The 23,473-nt window shown below is 59.3% G+C and overlaps 1 protein-coding gene and 1 long non-coding RNA gene across 10 annotated transcripts in view; one reads left to right on the top strand and one right to left on the bottom strand.

Moving 5' to 3' along the window:
* The window catches only part of Agap3 (ArfGAP with GTPase domain, ankyrin repeat and PH domain 3), a 51,256-nt gene that overhangs the window by 14,240 nt on the left and 13,543 nt on the right, over nucleotides 1–23,473 (top strand). For 2 of the 9 annotated variants that reach the window (XM_047560287.1, XM_047560288.1), the window contains exons 2-10: nucleotides 10,329–10,387; nucleotides 10,568–10,655; nucleotides 10,833–10,918; nucleotides 11,059–11,200; nucleotides 11,545–11,679; nucleotides 11,785–11,912; nucleotides 13,570–13,728; nucleotides 17,214–17,306; nucleotides 22,042–22,146. In XM_047560287.1, coding sequence (XP_047416243.1) covers nucleotides 10,329–10,387; nucleotides 10,568–10,655; nucleotides 10,833–10,918; nucleotides 11,059–11,200; nucleotides 11,545–11,679; nucleotides 11,785–11,912; nucleotides 13,570–13,728; nucleotides 17,214–17,306; nucleotides 22,042–22,146 — 995 coding nt within the window. Of the gene's footprint in view, nucleotides 1–7,940; nucleotides 9,060–10,328; nucleotides 10,388–10,567; nucleotides 10,656–10,832; nucleotides 10,919–11,058; nucleotides 11,201–11,544; nucleotides 11,680–11,784; nucleotides 11,913–13,569; nucleotides 13,729–14,110; nucleotides 14,332–16,146; nucleotides 17,171–17,213; nucleotides 17,307–22,041; nucleotides 22,147–23,473 lie in introns of those variants that run through there. The other 7 variants (XM_047560291.1, XM_047560290.1, XM_047560284.1 and 4 more) reach the window with 6 other exon arrangements.
* LOC124990344 (uncharacterized) lies at nucleotides 6,636–9,724 on the bottom strand. Its single transcript, XR_007109749.1, has 3 exons — nucleotides 9,154–9,724; nucleotides 7,851–8,026; nucleotides 6,636–7,758 (listed from the first exon to the last, which is right to left on the bottom strand). It is a non-coding gene; the product is annotated as an uncharacterized LOC124990344 (long non-coding RNA).

The following is a 23,473-nucleotide window of genomic DNA, read 5'->3' as shown; positions in this document are numbered from 1 at the left end:
GCCCTGCATGGCTTTAGCGTGCTTTGAAGGTCCTTGCCTGTATTGGTGGTCATTGCGAAATCCTGATACGCTTCTGCGATCAGGGACATTCTGTCGAGAAAGTCTCTCCCACCCTTGATGTTTAGCATCCCTCTTGTCTCATGGATTCGTGTCACCGTTCAGATGTCATAATCCGCTGTGAAACTATCCGGTTCAATCACCTTTCTGTATCACCCAGTACACGCGTGCCACATAAATGGTTAGCATGGCTGTTAGGCAGAGAGCTCCCACACATGACAGAAGAGATTTTAAAAACCCAAGAGAACATCAGGAAAGGACAGGATCAGAGAGACGAGAGGAGGAAACGCAGCTGTCGAGGAACCTGACGAGCTGCACCCTCGCTAGCAGTCAGGGAGATGCAGAGGCAGAGGCAGAGGCAGGTGCTAAGCTCCTGTCCCAGTAGCAGCAAGGGAGTACCTGGCCATGCTGTGGGGTGGGACAGCTGGGCATTCCCCACGTGACCGTGGACGAGTGGGAGCGCTGAGTGAGTCATGGCATCCACTAGCACGAAGAAGCCTCCAACCCAGTCGCGCTGCCTTGGGAGTACCCCTGGTGGGAAGAAGTGTAGGTCCAGGGGTGCTGAGTGCAGCCTGGCATGGCCTCAACAGGCAGCAGTGACTGATGGAGCAGCGTCCACCGTGACACATTATGAAGCTGACACTGGAGAGGGCCAGCTGAGCCGCTGACCCAGGGAGGCTGCCAGAGCATCCCCTGGCCCTCAGCGCCCTGGGCTGGAGCAGTTTGGTGACACATCAGAGGCAGAGTCCTGTTGCCGTGTGACAGGTGGGGGTAGGGATGACACCCTGAAAGAGGCTGCATTGAGAGGGATGAGGACATGTGCCCAGAGAGCGGTTTTCTGAGCGTGTGTGTGTGTGTGTGTGTGTGTGTGTGTGTGTGTTTTCAAGTCCTAAAATAAAGGCCCCTGGCAGTGCCCACCCTGCACCTACCTGCCATCCTGCCCTGACTCCGCCCTTGTCCCCAGGTGGAACAGTCTTCCACTTCTGTTGCTTCCTTTGACAAAAGTAATGGACCCTCCGGGAACACTTCAGAAGGCAGAGTGAAATACACATCGTATATTACAGAAAGATGTGAGAGGCGGGAAAGTCGCGTCACCCGCCAGAAGCAGGAGACCGCGCCACCATTTCCACACGCTCCTTTCTTGCTCTTGATTGTGTTGTTTTACGTGAGTCCTGATCATGTACAGTTTCCTTCTTTATTTTTTGTGGTGCTGGGGAATCGAACCCAGGGCCTCACGCATGGCAGGCAAGCTGCTTGACCACTCGGTTCTGTCCCCAACCTATGATTTTGTACCTGGTTTCTCTTAAAAAAAAAAAAATGTGTGTCCGCGCGTAGTGTTGCCTGATGCGCAGGGCTTCCTGGCCTCCGTCCAGCTCTGTCCATACAGTGTGACACAGTGCCTGGGCAGCTGTGCCACTTTCTCCTTTTGTAAATGCCATGTGTCCCTGGGAGGGGAGCTTGACGCCCAGGAATCAGTGTTCATGTCCTTTGACCCAGGGCTGGGGGCACAGAAGTCAGGGACGGGAGGTCAGCGAGGGAGAATTGGAGAGGGCGCTTTTTTGGTACTGGGGACTGAACCCAGGGGCCCTTTACCACTGAACCACATCCCCAGACCTTTTTATTTTTTATTTTGAGACAGGGCCTTGCTAAGTTGCTGAGGCTGGCCTCAAACCTGCAAGCTACCTGCCTCAGCCTCCTGAGTCACTGGGATGACAGGCGTGAACCACCATGCTGGGCTCCGAGGGCTCTTTTTAGGAGGAGGGCCCTGCTTCCTTTAGAAGGCTGTCCCTGGATAGGGAGGAAAGGGAGGTAGGTGGGAGCTGCTGAAATCTGAACTCTGACTCTGGAGAGGTTCAGGCTTCAGGCCTGAGTCAGCAGAGATTGCTGCAGGCCAGGGAAGCAGTGACCAGGCCTAGGGAGGCCAAGGGCATCTTAGCCAGCCATGCAGATGGCCTGGGTTTAAATCACCTACTGGCTGGTGACCAAGTTACTTGGCTCTTCATCTGTAAATGGGGAGATTCCTGGCAGCTTTCTCCGAGGGTTAAGTGGGTTAATGTGTCAAGTGCCCAGGGGGACATCATGTTCAGCAAGGTGTTGCTGTTAGCAAGTGGCCAGTGCTGTCCCACGTGGCTGCTGCCTTGGTGATCTAGGGCACATGTCTGGGGAACACTGACCAGAGACTGTGTGCCCCTGGAGAAGGCCCAGGAGTCCACGCCCCCTAGCAAGAGATGTGAGTACTTTATTACATTTTCATTTTATTTTTAAAAAATTGTAAAAAAAACAGGAAGGAAATAAAAGTGCTGGAACTGCTAATAAGAAATGAAGAGCTCATAAACTTGGACACATTTGACTGGACGAAACAGATTTGTAGCTCATGAGACTTTGTCTGGACTGTATATGCAATTTTGAAGGGAGAGAATTGCATTTACAAACACCTGAAATGGCCCGGTGAGGTGGTGTATGCCTGTAATACCAGCAACTGAGGAGGCTGAGGCAGGAGGATTATAATTTTGGGGCCAGCCTCAGCAATTTAGCAAGACCCTAAGCAACTTTGAGAGGTCCTGTCTCAAAATAAAAAGGGCTGGGGATGTGACTCAGTGATTAAGCTGCCCTGGGTTCAATCCCCAGTACCAACGAAACAACCGTTCAACACCTGAAATGTAGGAGTGGGTTTCAGAATTGTGAGAAACCAGTGCACTAAGGGTGTGTGTGAGGGGGTCACGTTGAAGCCTCAAGGCTGAAGCTCTTGCAGTCTCCCGCCCCTTCTGGCCTGGGAGGACTAGATATGGGATAAGGAATAACTAGCACCTGACCCAGTGCAGGCCCTGGGGTGGGGGTGCGGCACTTGCTGGTGCCATTCCCCTGAGAAGCAGCGACTTGCTGGGCAGAGCTAGGCATGCCGGGTGGTCCGTAGCAGTTCCTGATAATTCCCTTGAGCCAGGCTTCAGGCACCTGCTGCAGCTGGTCAGAACAGAAGGTGGTGTCAGGGACACTCCCAGGGCCTTAGACTATGGCTGACAGAATTCTCTATCCCAACCTAACTCCAGGTAATGGAGGTGGCTCCAGGGACCACTCACAAGGTCTCCTCTTAGCAGATACTCAAAAAATAACACTGGAGGCTTGGAGGACCAAGCACTGACCAGGGAGCCTGGAGTCCTGGGCCTTGTCCAGGTTCTACCACTGACTGTGCATCCTTGGGCGAGGCACTTTCCTTCTCTGTATATCAGGGTCATTAGCTCTAAAAGAAGAGGACAGAGTCAGGCTTTGAATTCTGAACCTGAACTCCATGGCAGGACTCTGAGGACTCCTAACAACACCACGCTTATGTTCATCCCTACGTGTGCTGGTTTTTCTGTCGAGTTGGTAGTTCCTGGGCTGCACCTCTGAACTGGAGGCTTCAGGGAAAGACGGTCACTGTTTCTCAGTTTCAGAGGGCGGAGGTCTGAGATCAAGGTTCTGCAGGAAGGTGCTCGGGACAGATCTGTGTCCCTTTGTATTGCAGTCCCTCTGTGCATACCTAAGCTGGCTTTCCCTTTTGATGAGGGCAATGGTCATGGGGTCAGGGCCCACCCTACTCCAGTGTGACTTCATCTTAACCAACTGCTGACCCTGTTTTTACATAAGGTTATGTTCTGAAGTTCTGGAGTGGGGACTAGGGTCCCCCTAGCTTGGAGGTCTCTTAGAGAAGAGATTGGAGGGGTCGACCCATCCTCAGCCAGAGGGGGCTGATGTGAACCTGCACGGTCATGGGCTGACTGTGCCCAGCTAGACAGGGAGGAGGCTGGCACCAGTTTAAATCACTCTTGTGCCCTACAAGACCCTCTCCTGCCAGTAGGAACGCCTCCCTTTAATGATCGCCTGCTGTCCACCAGGCCCTGCAGCTTGCCAGTCACATCACTGCTCTGTCCTGCTTTGGCTGGGCAGTTGGGGTGTCTCCTGGCTCACTGACTCAGTCTGCGACTCAGGAGGTTGAGGCCTCAACAGGTGGTCAGGCACTGGCTAGGATGTGCCTGCACCACTGTGCCTCCACACTTGGAGACCGCACAGATGATTTTGCCTGAGCCAGCCGCCTCAACAGACTGTCCCAGACAGGAACCATCTCTTTTTCACGCCTGTCTCCCTCCCCACAAGGAGAACAAAAGCCCGGGTGCACAGTTGGGCTTGGCAAAGACATTCGCTCATTCATTCACTGACGGAGATGGTTGCACACCTTCTGTGAGCCCAGCAGAGTTCTTCTGGGGACACCAAACACACAGGAAAACCTCTGAGAGCGACAAGTGTTAGTTAGACAGTGTCAGCAGAAGGGTGAGCTCCCAAGGAAGGGACATTGCAGCCGAGACCCAAGTGACATCAAGGACAAACAGGTCTGGAGGTCCTGTGGGGGGAACAGGCAAGGCCCAGTAGAGGCTGTGTGGCTGGATGGTGGGTGGGTGGTTCCAGGTGAGATCCATGGGTTCTGGCAGGGAGTAAGGAGTCTAGTGTTGAGGACCGAGAGCCACTTGCTGCAGGGCTTTGCTGGAGGTATGGGGTCATGGTTTTAAAAGGTCCTGCCATCAAGAAAATAGATTGATCGCACAATGGGGGTGAGCACAGGGAGGCTGTTAGGAAGAGGGGATAGTAATCTGGAGTGGGGATGGCCCCTGCTTCCCAGTTGGAGGAAGGAGCCACGTGTGGAAGGCAGAGCCCCGCAGGACCCGATGGGTTGGGAGTGGTGAGGAAGGGCGCTGAGGCGACCTGCTAGGCCTTGGCTTGAGCAGCTCGGGAGTCAGCACTGTGCACTTGTTAATGCGGAGGGCACCTGGCCAAAGTGGCCTAGGGGTGGACTTTGGAGGGTAATTGTTGCCTGCAGCACTTAAGGAGTTTGTCTTCAGCCTGTATACAAGCGTGGCCGCCCAAGGACTTCTCCCCTCTTCTCTGTGCCCTCATCCCTGTCCCAGAGTCCTGTGCACAGCTCACACATCAGCCTTCCAGAAGCTTTGGTGTGCCCCTCCTTACTGCCTCCTGAGTGACCTTGCCAACCCAAGGGGGCTGTAGGGCCCTGCCAGCCTCCCCAGCCCCACCCCAGCGCTCAGGGTCTCAGGAAGATGCTCTGCTGCCACCTTGTGGACGGGAAGAGCCCACCTGGTCTTGGAGGCCAGTATGGCTCTGGGACCATACAGGCCACTAGAAGCTTGAATGAAGCCTTTCCCTGTGGCCAGCCACAAGTTTTGGTCTCCAGGAGAAAGCTGGTCCTTCTTCATCTTGGAGAAGGAGGGTTTCTGCCAGTTTCCTGTGCCCGTGTGGGCTGCAGCCTGGCACAACCCAGTTTTTATCAGTGCATCAGCCAGCAAACACTGGGTGGAGCCCTGGGGCGAGGCCTGAGGGATTCCTGGGCAGAGCTGCCCTTTGTCTCTCACTCAGGTCCAGCATTCTCTTCTGGACATCATCACACGCTTCACCTTTACCCATGGTCCTTCTGTCTGTATAACAACCTGTGCGTATCTGAGTAGGGCATCGGAAACCAAGCACAGCCAGCTTTGGGGCACGTCTGGAGCCAACCCTTTGTCCAACTCCTAGGCTCCCAGGATGGGAGCGGCTTCCTGGTGCTCAGCTCCTACACTCTCTCCCCCAGGGGAGGTTGTTCATCCTGACTTGGAATCTCCACTCCAGGCATCTGAGAAGTTTCATCTTAACAACCCCCCCAAAAAAAATTTTGCAGGGAAATTTTCAGCCCCCAAAAGCAAGTCCTTCCGATGACCTGAGGAAATAGCAAACCCGGGTGTTTTGTGGACTTTGGTCCTTGGTAGGTACTGCCAGCCTGGACCTTTGTAGGGCTGCCTTATTTGCTCTGGGCTCACTGGTAACAGCTGTGGGGTAGAGCTGTTTGCTGCATGTCTTTGGAGCAGAGTCTTGTCAAATGAGACGTCCTCCCTGACCTGGACATAGCTCAGGAGGACCTGGGGATGGCCCATGAGGAAGAGGTGTGCGTCCATGGCTGCTTTCCACTCCACAGTCTTCCACTGACCTGATGTGTTGAGATGTTCGGGTGGGAGCAGATGCTCTTCCCTCCGTAGTTTTTATGGGCCAAGAAAAGTTTCCAGGAAAAGGGAACAGGAAGGAGGAGACAGACATGTAAAGAAGAGGAAGCCATTCAGGTTTGGGAATTGACCTGGGATAAGCTTTCTGCCTGGGTGGATTCTGCAGGTGCAGTGGGGCCCAGGAGCCTGTGTGTCCTCTTGTGTCATTGTTCTTTCAGGGACTGGGCACCACTGCCTGCCTTCTCTGACTCCTGCGTATGTGTGTGTGTGCCACACATGCCATGTGACCAGCACATATGAGCTGCGACTTTCTCCCTTCTGACCCATCCTGGTGTTCTCCACTGAGGGAGGATGCTAAAATGCTAAAGCAGCATACCCACATTAGCCATCTTGTCCTGTCCCCCTCATCCCCAAACACTAGCTCCCACAGCTACTGCCTGGGCTTGCATTTGCATTAGCTGGGGGAAGACTTGTGAATGGTCAGCCTTATTCTTTTTGAAGAAGGATAATCCCTGTGCATGTGAGAGAGAACGCAGAGGGACGCATGAAAGTAGGCAGGTCTAGGCAGAAAAACTACCTTGTCCTTTTAATCTGAAGCTCAGAAAGGTTGACAGACTTAAACGTGAGCACTGGGTGCTGTTCTTGGTTTTGTGCCTGCCTGAGGATCTTGGGAAAGGCTCCTCTGTGGAATGGTGTAGGATATATGGGGGAATGTGCTTCCTGCAGAGAAGCAGCCTTCCTCAACTGTAATAACTAGACCCACAAAGATAAGAAGTGCCCCAGAGATCCAGCCCAGGACTTGGGAGTTTCCAGCCTCCTTTCTGCCAGAGCACCTAGGACAGAGAGGCCCTGCCTTCCCAGGCCTGCCCCCAGCCCCAGCCCCCACGGGAATGCGTAGCTTTCATCTCTTCTAGCTCAGACCAGGGAGTTCTAAAGCTGAAAGGGACATTGGGATGCTGGAGGGGACACTGGAAGTGGGGTTGGATTGGGGTGGAGGAGTCCTGGGAGTGAAATCTTTTCCAAGGAAGCTCAGACCCCTCACCCCTTGCCACTACCGAAACTGGTTTCTCCTGATCTGCTCCCGGGCCTCTGGTCGTACTCTGTGGATTGCGGTATGCTGGCTCTCTCAACGACCTTGGAAAGGAGTGATGTTGACCGTGCACAGCTCTTGCTCTGTTTTGGGGTGGACCCCAGGTTTTCTGGGTATAGCCTACTCTCATGAAACTAAAAGTGTATCAGAGTTAGGGGTGTTTCCATTTACAGAGCGCCAGGTGCCGGCCAATACTGGAAGCTCTCTTACTGCCATCATCTCGACAGTGGGTGAGACCCAGTGAGCAGCCAGGGAATGGTCACTGAAGGCTCAGAAGTGAGTCACTCGTGGTCTGGGCCTGGAAGTTATCTTTTGATTTTTCTGCTGCCCTTAGGCAGGCGGATACTTAGTCCAGACAGATGAGTATCTTTTGGAGTTTATAATCTTCAGAGAGAAGGACAGCTCCATCATTAATAGCAGCTGGCTTCAGCATCCAACAGCTCTCCAGCTCAGAATGTCTAGCCGGAAATTGAGACAGGATTGCCTTGCTCAAGCTCCTCATTTTGCAAATGAAGAGACTGAGGCCCAGAGATGGCTTAAGGCTTGCGTCCTCACTCCTAGTTTGACTCCCAATGAGTCCTCCTGGTCCTGGCTCTTCCTTTGGAGAAAGAAAATGATCAACTTTTCTCCAGAACTCAAGGACTGTTATTTATTTGGCTTGCTCTTAATGACAACTCCTCACCTACCTGCCCAGTCCTAGGAGGAGCTCTGGGCTGGAATTTCCTGTTTTCTGAGGGCTCCCAGGGGCTGCCCCAGCAGGCGGGCTCCCCTGCTCCAGGATCCTAGGTGTTCCAGGCCAGACTTGCCGCCTCTCTCTCCTGACTGGGCTTGCTCCCAGCCGATCCAGGTCTGGGCTTGCCGGCTGCGAGGTGGAAGAGTCGAAGGACTTGGGCCCACACCAGGTGCCCAAAGGCCGGAGGTCCGTGCGCCCCCGGCCACGGCCCCGGCCCGGGCCCAGCCCCGCGCCCCTCGCCATGGGCCTGGCCCTCGCCAGCCGGCCCTGAGCATGGAGCGGGGCTGGCCGCCCGGGGACAACTGCAGTGGGGAGCGGCCCTCCGCCTGCCGCCGCGCCCTCAGCGTTTGCGACTCGCTGGACCTGCACGGCGCCCCGGCCGGCCGGACCGCCGCCGCCCTGCAGGCCGCCCTGTGCGCCGCGCGCGAGCAGCCAGCGCGGCCGCGGAGCGTGTGTTCGGGCAGCTCGGGGCCGGCGCCCACCGGTGCCCGTGGCCTGCTACTTGGCCTCCTGCGCCCGCGCCTCGGCCGCCGGAACCCCGCGCCCTCGGGGCGGCCCGGCTCGCCCGCACCCAGCCCCACGGCCAGCCCCACGGCCAGCCCCGCTCCGGTTCGGCGCAGCCGTGCCCCCGGGGAGCCGGCGCTGCGGCCGCGACCCACCAGCATGACGTTCCTGGAGGTGAACCGTCTGGAGCTGGCGGCGGCCGAGGCGCCGGGCGTGGGGCTGGGCCGCGCGGGCAGCGCGGGCTTCCTGCGCGGCGCATCGTTGTGGAGCAGCCAGCGCTGGCAGGTGTTCCGCGGCGGCGGCGGGCGAGGCTCCGACAGTCCCCGGCGCGGTCTGTCGGCGCTGAAGAAGAGCTTCAGCTTCCGCTTGCGCCGCGGCCAGGAGATCCGGCGCTCCGAGTCGGGGCTGCTGGCCCGGCCGCCCCGCGCGCGCACCCGCAGCGACGGCGACGCCAGCTCCCTGGGCGCCTTTTCCAGCCGCCGCGACCTACTGGGCGCCGAGGTCCCAAGCTCCACGCCGGAGCCCAGCCGCCCCCGCGCCGCCGCCAGCCTCTGGAGGCTGCTCACCAACCGCTTCCGCAGGAGGGAGCCCGCGCCCACTGCGCCACTGTGGAGCCGCCGGGCGGCCGCGGCCCCCGGGCTCCTGAGCGCGCCGAGCGGTAAGGGGAATCTCCGCAGCGCCTCCTGGGTGGCCTCTCTGGTTGGAGTCTGGCAGAAGACTGAGGGCTGAGTGAGAATCTGCTGGGAACCCACCTGGTCAAGGCAGGCGCGCCGTGTGGGCCTGGGGTAGATGGGTCCCTCCAATTGTCACCGGTGCTGCAGTTGGTGTCTGGGGTCATCAGCAGTGTCCTGAAGAGATGACAGTGGGAGAGGAGGACTCCCGGCCATAGTTGGCTATGGCACTGGCCCAACATCCTAGAACAGGAAAGTTGTAAGGGTCCCAGTGCACCCCCTTATTTGGCGCATGTAGAATTGAGGCCTAGGAAAGGAAGGTGCTCGGTAGAGTCAGATGGCTGTAGGCTGAACGCAGCAGCTTCCTAGCTCCCAGTCTGAGGTTGACCTCTATCTCACTGCTAGGGGCCTGGTTATAATAACTACTCTGAAACAACTTGAGGCAGTGTCAGTGTGTCTGGGAGCCAGGGAGAAGCAGGCGCTGCCCAGACAAAGGCCAGCCCAGGCTGGGCCAGCAGGAGCTTGCTGGAGGCTGTAGGTGGAAACCTGGAGGGCAAAGGAGATGGGGGCTGGCCATCAGAGGACAATGAGTAGCTGGCAGCTTCCCTTCTCTGAGAGGATCCCTGCCTGACTCAGGGGCCAGTGGTGCTGGAAGTGGTTTCAAGGGAAGGGAGTCTGGAGGTGGGCCTCCCAGCTAAGGAGGAGCTTGGGAAAGGGGTTGGGCAGGGCAGGGTAGATATGGCCTCATTGGACCTGCCCTACAGAACAGGGCCAGGTAAGGCTACTCCCTCTTCATTCTGGCTCAGGAATGTGGTGGGTGGCCCCACCCTGCCAAGGGTGAGCAGTTCCTACTTGTAGGAAGCCAGCCCCCTCTGCCAGATGCCCTGCCCATTTTGGGTCTGAGGCTTGTTGGAGTGGCCTCTAACCTGGATGAGAGGTACCCTGGTGCACTAAGCCAGGTGGGCTCCAGGTGGGAAATACCTACTGGAGTATAAAGAAGAGAAAGAGGGACACAAGTCTAAGGCCAGGGAGGACTGAGACTGAGCCCTCAGCCTTGTCCTAAAGACTGACTTTCCCTTAGGAAGTATCTTCCAGCTGCTCCCTAGGGAACTAAGGGTGAGGTTCAAAGTCTCATGGAAGACAGTGCTATCCTCTGGCCTTGGCTGAGAAGGGGCATCATGGGCAACACAGATGGTGGCAATTAAGACAGGTGTATGTGCCACAGTGGCCCTGATGGGGTGGCTCTGTCTTCACAGACTCATTTGTGAACAGCCAGGAGTGGACCCTGAGCCGCTCTGTGCCGGAGCTTAAAGTGGTGAGTGGGCCCGAGGGAGGCCCTGGCAGCTCTGTGACGGGTGGGCCAGGTTTGGAATGGTGGGCCTGGGCTTTGCCTCTTCTGAGCCTCTTCCCCCTCCTGCCTGCCCTCTCCCTTCAGCCCTGGCCTTTCTTCTCCCCGATGCCTCTGATTACTGCTCTGCCCCTTCCTCCCCTGCAGGGCATAGTGGGGAACCTGTCTAGTGGGAAGTCAGCCCTGGTGCACCGCTATCTGACAGGGACCTATGTCCAGGAGGAGTCCCCTGAAGGTGAGCGGCAGGGCCAGCCTGGCCCAGAGACCAGCCACAGGGACCTCTTCTCCCTGGCACTGTGGCCCCTTCCTCCCTATCCTCCTATCTCCTCCACCGGGAGCTTAGGTTTCTGCTTTGCCTGGCTCCCGCAGGCCCTTCCTCCAAGTTTGGTCCTGACTCTGCACTCTGTCCTAGGGGGTCGGTTTAAGAAGGAGATTGTGGTGGACGGCCAAAGTTACCTATTGCTGATCCGAGATGAAGGAGGTCCCCCTGAGCTCCAGGTGATGCTTCTGCCAGGGTCCTTGGTTTCTGGTGGGTCTGGGCAAAGTTGGGACAAGGGCCTGTCAGGGTCCTCCCGCCCTCCCAGTGCGGGAGTTTGCGTGCCCAGGCGAGTGTGCTAACTCTGCTTGGTCTCCCCTAGTTCGCTGCCTGGGTGGATGCGGTGGTGTTTGTGTTCAGCCTGGAGGATGAAATCAGCTTCCAGACAGTGTACAACTACTTCCTGCGGCTCTGCAGCTTCCGCAATGCCAGCGAGGTGCCCATGGTGCTAGTGGGCACACAGGGTGAGGCGGGGCCTGCCCAAATCTGCAAGAGAGCAGGGCAGGGGCGGGGTCAGCAGAGCCTGGGTGGGCAGGGGCACGTGAGCCCCCAGCCTCCACTCCCTTCTCAGCCCCTCCCACATTGCCGGTAGCCCAGGGCCTCTTTCTTGCTCTTCTCTAGCTGAGTCCTGCAACCCATGTGACCATTGTGTCCACATTTTTTGCGATGAATAAAAAGACTCAGAGGTTGAGTGGTTGGCTCATTTTTACTCCATGATAGCAAAATGAAATGAAGCCCAGACTCCGCATTCCTGGGCCTGTATACCCACCCCACTTCCCAGCCACGAGTGACGCCTCCCCTCCAACAGACGCCATCAGTGCCGCCAATCCCCGCGTCATCGATGACAGCAGGGCCCGCAAGCTCTCCACAGACCTGAAGCGCTGCACTTACTACGAGACGTGCGCCACCTACGGGCTCAACGTGGAGCGCGTCTTCCAGGACGGTAACGTGGCCCCAGCGGGTGCAGGAAGGCCCCCTGCAGGGAGGCGCCCAGCGGGGCTTTGCCCTTCTTTCCAGTGGGTGTAATCGATTCTGCTGTCCCCTGCAGTGGCCCAGAAAGTCGTGGCCTTGAGGAAGAAGCAGCAGCTGGCGATCGGGCCCTGCAAGTCCCTGCCCAACTCGCCTAGCCACTCGGCCGTGTCCGCTGCCTCCATCCCAGCTGTGCACATCAACCAGGTGTGGCTGCTGCCCTGAGCCTGGGCCTGCCTGTGGGTCCCACCGCCCCCTCTGCTGCCTCCTCACACTTCCTCTCCACTTCACTCCACCTCCTGTTCCTGCATGTGGCTTGTGTTCCATTTAGCCTGCACGACTGGCCTGGCCTCGGTTCTGTCACGTGACTGCCTTCCCCCGCTCCTGTTTCCATCCTCTGCTCTCCACTGTCTCCGGCCAACCACTTCAGCTAAGGCAGCACACACACGTGTTCTAGTGAGACCTGTTAGCATCATCTCAGGAGCCGTGTCCTCTGCTGGTACCTAGAGAGGAGGTCTTTTAGGCCTGCTGGGCACTCGCCCTTGGTTGGCCACATTGGCCTGACCCCTCCTGCTGTAGGTGTACCCCTTCATTGGCCAGCAGCTGTCGTGCTCTCCTCCCAGGAGGAAGAAGCAACTGCCAGCCTAGTGTCTGCTGAGCACAGAGGCTTGCCCGTCAACCCTCTCGAGTGTTTGTTTTGGAAGGGCAGTGCTTGCTCCAAGGGGTGAATGCTTTTGGTGCTGTGTGGAGTGTGGGGGCTTCTGAACCAGCTCCTGCCAGCACCCCTCCAGTAATACTACTTGGACGCCCGTCCACACCTGGGCCTGTTACCAGGTTAGTTTTCCGCCCTTGGCATGTGGGCCAGTGCTTGGTCCTTTAGCTGCATTCCCTCCTTGCTGCCCTCTGCTGCAAGCCCTGGGCCATGTGCTGACGGGCTCAATGGAGGGTCAAGCCTATAGCCACCTCACTTTCCAGTGGCAGCCTTGTTGCAGTTCCCCTCTCTTTAAAACTTGTGAGAAGGTGCCAGAATTCCCATCCATAACCTCTTAGGAGAGAGGAGGAGGGGTAGGTCTTGCCTGATGCTCTCTGAGAGTGGCTGCACCCTCCCCCGGCAGCTCTGCTGAGTGGCTCCTTAGGCTAACCTTAGAGCTCCAGGAGGCAAGTGGTCGGGCCAGGTGCTCCGGGGAGTGCAGGTGGGTTGCAGGCCTCTGGTCTCCTGCGTCCTGGAGCAGACCTTCGGTGCACTCCGTCTCCACCCTGTGAGCCCTGTTGTCTCTTTTCTTTCCCTTCTCTGTGCCTCACTTGAAGCTTACTCTGGCAGTCCTAGCTCTGTCCTGCTCTCTGCCCTGTATCTGTCCCTGCTACACACATGCTCAAAGCAAATCTTAGACCCTGCTCCGCCCCCAGCACTGTGAGCCCACCCAGGCCCACGGTGCCCACCTCCTGGCATCTTGCCAGGTTGTCGCGTGTCTGACTTTAGGGGTTCATCTGGGGTGAGCCGCTCCCTTGTTCCAGATCCCCTGCAAGTGGGGGCTCCGTAGTTCGTTCACTTCCAGGCTTTGTCTCTGATTTGGCCTGCTAGTCCTCCCCTCTGGTTTAGCCCCCTGATCAGTACAGAAACCCCCCTCTTAGGGCTCCAGGACAGGTCCTCCAGCCTAGTGGGCAGCCCCCGTGGCCCGCGATAGCATAGCAGCGCCTGGATCCTCTGGCCTCCTCGCCCTTCCAGCTCCCCTCGGTACATACTGTTAGGAGCAAGGGGTGCCTCTGTCGGCCGGTGTGCCCCAAGCCAGGTCCCCATTACGCTGCCCCGGTGTCCCTGTCCACCCCATCCCAGAGCCACTTCAGCAGCCCTCTTTGTCCTTAGGCCACGAATGGCGGCAGCAGCGCCTTCAGCGACTACTCGTCCTCAGTCCCCTCTACCCCCAGCATCAGCCAGCGGGAGCTGCGCATCGAGACCATCGCTGCCTCCTCCACCCCCACGCCCATCCGCAAGCAGTCCAAGCGGCGCTCCAACATCTTCACGGTACGTGCCCCGCCCTCCTCCCTGCCCAGCTGCCGCCACTGCACCGGCAGGGCCGAGCACCGAGCTCCCAGCCAGGAGGGCACGGGCAGCCCCGTCAGAAGGATGCCACCTGCAGCCTCTCACGCCAGGACACACATGGCTTCTAGAGGCCCCTCACTGAGCCCTCGGAATCTCTAGACTGTTCCTCTGGGCCCACGAGGAGCTTCCCTTCAGTGCCCTCTCCAGGGCCCCGGCCCACCCTTGGACCCCCTGGGCACATGCTCCCTGCCCACCCCACATCCTCCCTCCCTCCCTCCCAGCCCTGAGGGTTTCTGTGTCATCTCGAGGGGATCTTTGGACTTGTGTCCTAACTCCCCTGACCCCCTTTGATTCAACAGCTAATGAACCGGAGGCCAGAAGGCTGTTTGCCCAAGGCGCCACAGAGGGTTAGCTGGCCGAGCTAGAGTCAGAGGCAGGCCTCCCAATCCGCCTTCCGGCTCTTTTTCCGTTACCCCACTGCCGAGGGGAACATTCATGCTTCCCACCCACCGCTGTGATTGGTTTAACAAAGGCTTAGCCATCTTTTCCTGGGCTTCACCACGCTGCCTCGTGCCTCCCGCTCAGGTTTGTCCTGTCTCCTTGTGAGCTACTTGCCCCTCCCCACCAACCTCATGCCCCCACCCAGAGTCGGGGTACCCCCTGCTCAGGGCCAGCCCCTCAGCTCTTGGGCCTCTGAGCCTGTGTCTCTCCACTCCCAGTTTTTATACACCGTGTCCTCCCCAACTCTGGCCCTCCTGCTGGGCCCTGGCTGGACTGTTCCTGGAGTCTTGGCCAGACAAAGGTGGGTGAGCGGCCTGTCCCTCTGCGTCACTCCGCGCGCCTCTTTCTGAGAGCCAGGGCTTGGCTCTTGGCTTGGGCCCAAATCCAGACAGCCAGGCCAGACTCTCTGGACCCGGCGGGACAGAGCCAGGGCCCCAGGCCTTGCTCCTGCGTCCTCACCTCTGGCCTGCCTGCACACCTCTCCCTGCTGGCTGCCTGCCTCCATCCACCGCGCCTGCCGTGCGCACTCACTGACCTCTCTGTGGCTGCCACCGCGCACTTGGCTTGCCCAGCCCCGACCCTCCCAGACCTGTAGCTTCCTGCCTTTGTTCCGTTCATTGAGATGCTCAGAGCCTTGTGGCCACCTGCTTGTGCCCACACCTGCTGCTGCTGCTGCTGCTGCTGCTGCTGTAGAACCCTGGGGTACCTGTGTCATGGTGACCGCTGCTGGCACCCTGCTCCCCAGCATTGTGCCTCAGTCATCCACTGCCTGGACTCCATTCTTAACCTCCCATCTTCCCCCACTGGCTGGTTCAACCCCAGGCACCTTCCGCCTCCCTCCTGCACCCGCCACCCCGGCTCCACGGCTCCTGCCGCGGCACTCCGGCTGGCCCCGCGTGCGCCCTGCTGCCTGCCCTCCTCGGCTCTGCTCCCCCCGCCCCTGCTGCTGCGAGCTCATGGCACGGCCTTCCCTCCAGGCCCTCATTCTCTCCATCTTCACAGTGGCTACCTTATTTTTTCTTTCCATCATTTCCATGGTGACTTCACTTGCGCCATTGTCCCTGAGGCGGCCTCAAGGCATGTCGTCTCTACCGGGTATCTTGGGACCTCCCCCCGTCATCGCTGTTGGGGCCACCCTTCTCCCTCATCAGACCTGCTTGAAGGGGCGCCCTGTGTGTCCTGCCTGCTCTATGGCTGGTGACCCCCTGCTGGGCCTGGTTTTGACATCCCCAGTCTCCCCCATGATTCCATGTGCTCATTTGTTGCCACTCTTGCCCCTGTTCCCGTCCTTCATGGAAAGGTGCCCCTCTGGGCTCCTGGGGTCCTCTGGAGGTTGGCAGCCTCTTGGCTCACCAGCCTGACTGGGGCGGGCTGGACCCTGCTCCCCGATCAGCAGTTCTGTCTGGGGACCTGGTGGCAGCAGTTTCACCCACCTTCCTCTTCCCTGGGCCAAAGGGGCAGAGGGCTGTGGCGGTCCGGGCTGTGAAGCCCAGGAGGGGCCTGGGGACTGACCTGGAGCTGCCGGGTGGCCGTTGACTCTCCGGAGGCTCTGCCCAGTTCTTCCCGCTCCCCTGGCTGTGCTTTCTCCCACGCTGCAATTGCAGTCCTTTGGCCCTCTCTGTGCCCGTGGCTTCTGGCAGCCGGGGAGAACAGGAGGGATGAGCCCAGGCCTCTGAGTGGTGGACATTCCCTTCTGAGATGGACTGCTGGGCCACATCCGCCCAGTGGCTGCAGCCGCCGCCGCCGCCGCCTCCTCCTCCTGCTCCTCCTCCTCCTCTTCATCCCGCTGCTGCCTCGCCTCTCCCCAGGCGCCTGGGTCTCTGCCCTCACCAGTGCTGACCGACTTGTGCGGGGCTTGAGTATAACTTGCCAAAATCTTTATTCTTTCGATATTTGCAGATATGTGCCACTGTTTCCAACTTTTCATCAACAAAAAGGCCTTTCCAACTCCTTCCAAATTAGAAGACCAGGTGGTGACACACAGCACCTCTGGACATTCCCCCTGTGCGGGGCCGGAGGCGGGCCGGGCCCTGGGACTGCTCTCAGATGAGAAGCGGCCGCCGAGCTCCCCGCTCCAGAGACCCACAGGAACCTTTGTAACTAACCCCACCCCCAGGGAAGGCTAGGAACGCCGGAGCCCGCGCTGGGGGCTGCCGGGGACCAGGCCCGGCTGGACACTGCGCCAGGCTCGCTGCATGGAGAAGAAGGGAGCTCGGCCCCACGCCGGCCGGCCAGCGCGACGAGGCCCAGAGGGGCGGGGGCGACGAAGCCCGCTGGCCCAGCTGCTCCTGGGGGGAGCTTTCCTGCCCCTCCCCTCCTCTGCTCCTTCCTGCATGGACTTCTGCCGTTCCTGCTCCTGCTCCGGAAGCCGCAGCCACCGCGCTTGCCTTGCCCCCTCTTTTTGGCCTCCCCCTATTTCCTAGGATCCGCATTTGGGTGGACTCTGCCCCAGGAGCTTGGCAGGGCACAGGGCCTCTTCTGGCCTCTCTCCTCTCTCTCTCCATCCACTGTGCCCTCGGGCCACGCCGATGCGCTCGGAGCCACGTGCAGTGTGGTGTCTGCGCCGCAGACGGGCCACCCGCCCGCTCATTTCTGGACTTTGCTCTCCCTGGTTGTCGTGCCCTGTGCTCCCGGCCAGCCCTCAGCCCCACCAGCCACCTCTCCTGCCCACCCCTTCTCTTACACCCCAGCCCCCCGGGCTGTCTGCTCCTCCCACCCTCGGTATTCCGTGTCCTTGCTCTTTTGGGAGGGGCGGGCCCGGATCAGTGACCTGTGCTGCTCTGTATGGTGCCGTGTGTAAGAATAAACCCGTTGGAATACTCGTGGTCTCCGTTCCTTCCCGTCCCGCCGCCCCCTCTGCTAGGGCTGCCCAGGAGGAGGGAGTCAGGAGGGAGGCTGGGAACTCCAGGCGGGAGCTCTCCCCCTAGGCCACGAGCCTCTAACACGCCTCTTCTTCTCTCTTCCAGTCTCGAAAGGGAGCTGACCTGGACCGAGAGAAGAAGGCTGCGGAGTGCAAGGTGGACAGCATCGGGAGCGGAAGGGCCATCCCCATCAAGCAGGTCAGCACTGCTTCCCCTGGGCCCGGGGCAGCTGAGAGTGAAGCCCCTGGAGTACTAGTGGGCGATTCTTCGGGGGGCCTCTGTGATGAGGGAGATGGCGTACGGAGTGAGTGCCTGCTCCTTACCTGGGTATAAGGGTCCATGCTCCAGGTCAGAAGCCCAAGGCCCCAGCCTTTTCCCTGTGCCTCTGTCTTCTGGGCCAGCAGCTCTGCCTGTTCTTCCTCATCATCACCAGAGGGCAGCAGAGAGCTACCTGCTGCCCTCAGTTGGTGGCTCCCGGACCTGCTGGTTCTGAACTTCATGGAGAATGGGACTTCTGGGCCCTGGCCTGAGGAAGAGAGTTCCTAAGGGTCACCTGAGGAGCATGCATGGAAGTGGGTACTGAGGGCTGATCCCACCTGAGGTTTATTGGTTCTGTTTTATCATTTCAAGCCTCATTTTTGTTGCCTTTTATCTTTTTTTCCTGGTGGTATGGGAATGGAATGCAGGGCCTCATTCATACAAGGCAAGCACTATACCTTGAGCTACACTCCCAGCCCCTGTGTTCAATTTTGAGACTGGGTCTAAGTTGCCCAGGCTGGCCTTGAATTTACCATCCTCCTGCCTCAGCTTCCTGAGTAGCTGGGATTAAGGCATGAGCCACTACACCCAGCTCACCTCTGTTCATTTTTAAAGAAAAAAAAAAAAAAGCACCAGGTGATGCCATCCCCTTTGCCTTTACCCCACCTCCTACTGGAGTTACCTGCTGAGAATGCTAGTCCACCTAAGCCTGGCTCTCCCAGACCTCCCGTTGGGGTCCCTGTGCTACAAAAACAGCAGTCTATGACAGCATCTTGGCCATAGGTGGAGGTATATAGGGTGGGTGCTTTGGAGCTGCTGGGGTGGGTGGGTAGAGTACAGAGGTGTCTCTTTGGAGTGTAGGCAGGAGCCTCAGGGGCTAAGGTGTCACTGAGGACCAACTTGTGGTTTGTTTGCCCTACCTTTCTGGTGCTGACTTGACCCTTGGGATCTGGTGGTTGGACAGTTTGTGTCTACAGGGGGCCAAGTTGCCAGGTTTGGGCTCTAGAGGTGACTGATGTGGCCAGAGCACCAGAGGTTAGCTTAGCCAGGGACTATGGTCTTGTTTGGCCTTCCTGGGCTTGGGACTTGGGATTTATGTGTTAAGCTTGGGGATTTCTGATTCCCATGAAAATCAATTTTGAATGAAGTATCCAAGGAGCAGGGCCCCAGAGGACAGGTCAGAGAGCTGTACCTTGATCCACGTCCTGCCTTTTCTGCTCCATCTCTCCCCTGAGATGCTCATTGCACTTATGTGTGGCAGGGACCTCTGCATTTGGGTTGGCCTCCTGAGGTCACCTGAAAAGGCTGGGAGCACAGAGTGGCCTCAGAGCCCTTTCCTTCTCCTGTCCCCCATGCACACATTTAGGTGTGTATGCAGAATCAGTGACACACAAGCCTGTTGATTGTTTGACCCCGGGGGGCCAGGGGCCTCTTGCTCAGTGATGTGGATGTGCTCTGCGTATAGGTTGGTCAGCTCCCTGCTGGAGGTTGGGAGAGGTGAGGGGGTGTGCTTTCCGAGTGCCCTGTGCACACACCTGGCCATGTTCAGTAAGTGAACAGGCTGCTGTCTTCACCAGCCCATATCTTCCTGTCTGGGACATGTGTGGCCCAGGGCAGGTCATTTGTGCCTAAACCCAGTGTGTGGGTGAAGGGGTAGATGGGAGGTGCCCCAGGAAGCCTGTGAACCTGCACCTGGGGTTCCAGCCTGGAGTCAGCTGGGTCACTTGAAAGTTACTTGAGATTCAGGGACTGTCCTAGGAAGGTCCCTCTGGCAGCCCGCCGTGGGCGGTCCTGCCTGCGGTGGGCGGTCCTGCCTGCGGTGGGCGGTCCTAGAGGCCTGCCTACGTGCTCGCGCCGCTGGGATCGCTGCTACTTCCTTTGGGGTGCGCAGGCTCAGGCCCATTCCCGCATGATGGACCGTTAGGGGTCGGGCGGCTCCCAGCGGCCACTCTTGGCAGCCTCACCCAGCCGGACTGGTCCCAGCCCGCCAGGTCCACGGCCTCCCGTTTCCCCGCTCCTGTCCCGGTCTCCCCGTTTCTGTGCCTTCCCCTCCCCCCAGCTCCTGCTGGGAGTGGAGATTGCATTTCAGTTGCCATTTGCATTCCCAATCAATCCGGACTCCGCAATTAAGTCGGCTGGCGGAGCTGGGAGGGAGGCGGCGGCGGGAACGGGTCCTCTGGGGGCTGTCGCCTCCGCACCGCTCCCATTCCGTCCCAGATTGCTTCCTGCTCCACCGTGCGCAGCCGGCCGGCCAGGGAGGGGAGCAGGAACCCCTGTGGCTCCTTCCCTCTCGGAGGGGAGGCCGGGGCTAGAGGCCTGGGCGCCAGGCAGGTGAGAGGCGGCCTGGGCGTGGGCGACTGGGTGAGCCTGCCAGCCACTCTCTGGGCGAGCCCTGGGCTCTCCGCCCACGCCTCGGCTAACGAGCCTCATTACTGCACGGCTGCTTACCTGCCTGGCCCGGAGAGGGGGCCCAGGTGAGGGAAGGTGGAAAGGCTTCCCTCCTAGAAGGCCTCCCCAGCGCCTGCCTCTGATCCCCTTCTCAGGAAGGAGGGGACCTAGGTAGGTCCCAGCAGAAAGGTGCTTGAGACCCTAAGTCCACACTCCTTGTTTGTTGGAGAAAGCAGACCCAGAGAGTACTGGTTTGTAGAGTGTTACAGCCCGCAGAAGAGAGATGGAAGGAAGCCTGGCCTCCTTCGCGGACCAGGGCCGGAAGCTGGGGCTGCACCCGGGAGAGGGCGAGGGTGGGCATGGCTGGCTGTGGACTAAAGGAGTGTGGAGGCAGTGCCCTAGCCCCAGGGGGAGGCTGGAGGGAGAGCCACCCGAGGCGGTGAGAGAGTTCTGTGCTGAGGAGCAGAAAGCTGGGCTGAAGCTGCGCCCGGGACGCCCACCCTGGGCTCAGACCAATGTCCTCTGCCCAGGAAGCTCTGCCCCAGGACACCCACCTGGGAGGCTCCACCACAGTGCCCGCTGGTACCTGGTCATTCTTCCTGTGGGAAGTGGGGGATAACTCTCCTGAGGGCCGTGTGTCCTCAGCGGCACTTGTCGTGGGACCCTGTGTTGTGGGCGGGGCGAGCCCCTGTACCGTTGGCCTGGCCGTGAGGAACGCTCCACCAGCCGCAGGGCATCCCGGCTCCAGACCACTGACCCCTCTTGTTTTCAGAAGCCCTTTTTGAGGGCGGGTGTCCCACACTGGTGGGGACAAGGAACAGACTGCGTCCTCAGATGCCTGCAATGGCATTTGTCTCTTGGGGGTGGCAGGAGGAGGAGGGCATGGGGAGGGAAGGAGGGGAGGCCAGGGGTGAAACATCTGGAAGTGGGAATTACCAAGCTGCTGGGGCCTGGGTGGGGCGCCCTCCGCACTCCATCTCGCTGGGCTGGAAGGGGAGGGCCGTGGGAACCCTTAATCACCTTCTTCCTTCTTAACCACTAGGGCTGAGCTCACCTGAAGAACCGCAGGGGCAGGTACAATTGGGTTGGGCACTTCCCTCTGCCGTGGAGGGCAGAGGTCTCCCGTTTCCTCCTGCTGAACCTCCTCATGCCCACTCTCCTGGCCGTCAGGGGTGGGGCCTCCATCTTGAAGGAGAAGCCATTCTGGGCCTTCTCTATGTGTGGGAAGTGCCGCTCCTTAACCCCCGTGGGTGGAACCCAGGCTACAGCCCCCTGCTCTTCCAACGGTGTACCCCCAACCTTTCCTGCTTGGCCCCAGGAAACCATTCCTGCCATTCCTGCTCCTCCTGTGGGACGTTGGAATCTCCAGGGAGCTGCCTCTTCCCACCTCTCCTGAGTTGAGGGGTTGGGGGGTCTGCCACCTGGTGTCCACCCACAGTGTTCCTGTCCTCAGCCACTCTGCTGTGTTGTCTGTGGTCTCAGCAGCAAACCATAGCCCAGGGACTCCTTTTTGGAGTGTTAGAGGAGCAGGTTTCTCCGGGAGGATGTGAGGCTGGGACCGAGTGTCTGGTTTCAGCCCTGGGGGCACTTGGGCCTGCATCACCTGATGGCCAGGGAGCTTTTCTCCAGTTCCCTGTCTGCTGGGGCCAGGCGCTGTCCCAGGTGCTGAGAGTTTGTCAGCGAGCAGAACAGTCCTTGCACTTGCCCAGCTTGCGCTGAGCTTCACGCCAGCCGACCGCCAGGTCTAGAGTGGCTTCCTGGCTTACTCCCACGTTTCGGTGGCTGAGATGGAAGGTCGGGGCTCCCTGGTGCTTAGAGCTGGGGTCTGAGGTGTTCTTGGGGTAGTTGGGGGATTCTCCTGCCCTGTGCAGGAGTGTGGGGCGGGGGGGAGGCCAGGCCCCTGCGGGAATCTCTGCTGTCGTTCCACCACCATCTGTGGCACCTCCCGGGCGGGAGCGTCACTGCTGGGACCCTCCAAGTCTCTGTGTTGATGTGGCGGTGCAAACAGAAGTTGTGGGGGCACAGACGCCCACTCCAGACCAGCAGTCCGATCCACTTCCTGGTCAGGGAGGACAGAGTTCTGCAGGAGGGTTGGTCTGCTGCTGTTCTTGAGTTCAGCTACTTGGCTCCGGAGAAGGAGGGATGAAGGGTGGTGTCACATAATGGCACTGTGACCTTCCTGTGTGCTGGCTCCTGGTCTGGTCAGACAGACCCCTGACTGGACCTCTGTCCTCTTTGCTCTGTGACACTGGGCTGGCTCCTGGCCTGATCAGACCTCTGTTCTTAGGGGATACTGCTGAAGCGGAGCGGCAAGTCCCTGAATAAGGAGTGGAAGAAGAAGTATGTGACGCTTTGTGACAATGGGCTGCTCACCTACCACCCCAGCTTGCACGTGAGTCCAGGAGAAGGACCCCGAGAGGGGGGCAGGAACAGTAAGGAATGGAGGGAGGGTCACAGGATAATCTCCCCGTAATGATCTCAGGTGGGTTTTCCACTAAGAAGCAACTGCCCTTTGGCTTGGGAAGGGCACAAGACAGGCCCTGCTGACCCCTGTGGAGGAAGCACCCCCCAGGGATGTTCACCCTGCCCAGTGCTAGGTTGGCAAGGGCAGCCTGCCCCTCCCTGGCCCTTGGGCAGCCAGGCTACACTTCCACTTTCCAGTGGTTTGAGGAGCTGGCTCCACCCACTTTGGGAATTTCTGCAGCCAGGGGTGCCTGTGCTCCCAAGCAGTGGCCATTAGCTGGGCCACACCGGTGGGGAGTCCTGGGCGCCTGAGCCTGGGCCGGTGGACCACAGGATGGCAGTTGAGCTACACTGGGGCCTTGGGCAGGTGCTCCTGGGAGGAGTGGGTGGTGTTGTCTGTGGGTAGAGGATTCTGGAGGGCGTGTGCCCGTGCCCCAGCGTTGGGGGTGTTGGTGTTGCGGTGATGTAGCGTGGCCCCGTGGCAGCTCCCCACCCTGCCTCTCCCCCTCCCCTCACTGCGTGGCTCCAGCACACAGCTGTCACCAGAATCCATCTCTGTCACCACCCCACTGTGGGGCTAATGAGTTCTCCTGTGAAGCCCCTCAAGCACAGCACGTGGGCCCACCCCACCCCACCCCGAGCCCTGGGCCTGCCTCAGAGGGTCCCCCGCCTGCCTTGGAGTGCACATGAAGTTAGGAGGCCCAACCCGAGAGGTGCTGGGATCCATGTTTCCCGGCCGTAACCTGGCCCTACGCGCACTGCCCAGACGACCCCACAGAGAGAACCCGAGAAGAGAGAAGAGGCCTGGCTTGGGGGTCTCCTCCATTCAGGCCAGACCTAGCCTAGCCCTCTTGGGCGTCCCCTCAACTGATTCTTCTGGGCACCGGCCCTTCTTAGCTCAGGGCCACCATCAGTTGGTCATTTCTCCTAATAGCCCTTACCTGCAGGGTAGGACCTACCTGTGCCAGGGTGCCAGGTGGCCATCATCCCTGGAGAGTTGGAGAAGGTACCACGTCCATTTGGTCCAGCAGATTCCCCCTTGCCTGACCCACCATCCTCCTCACCTAGACTTCGCCCATCTCCAGAGTCCTTAGGAGACCATGAGAGGCAGCCTGGCCTCCTGGGGCAGCATGAAACAGTATCCTAGGCAGGGAAAGGGCACAAGCCTTCACTACCTCGAGGCAGCCCACGCCTGAGGGAGGACCTGGGGTGTGCACCAGAGACACTAAGTGGGTTCGTAGTGTGTCCCAGCAAAA

The sequence above is a fragment of the Sciurus carolinensis genome, chromosome 8, assembly GCF_902686445.1.
Source record: "Sciurus carolinensis chromosome 8, mSciCar1.2, whole genome shotgun sequence".
Classification (NCBI taxonomy): domain Eukaryota; kingdom Metazoa; phylum Chordata; class Mammalia; order Rodentia; family Sciuridae; genus Sciurus; species Sciurus carolinensis.
This window is presented reverse-complemented; position numbering and strand designations above follow the sequence as displayed.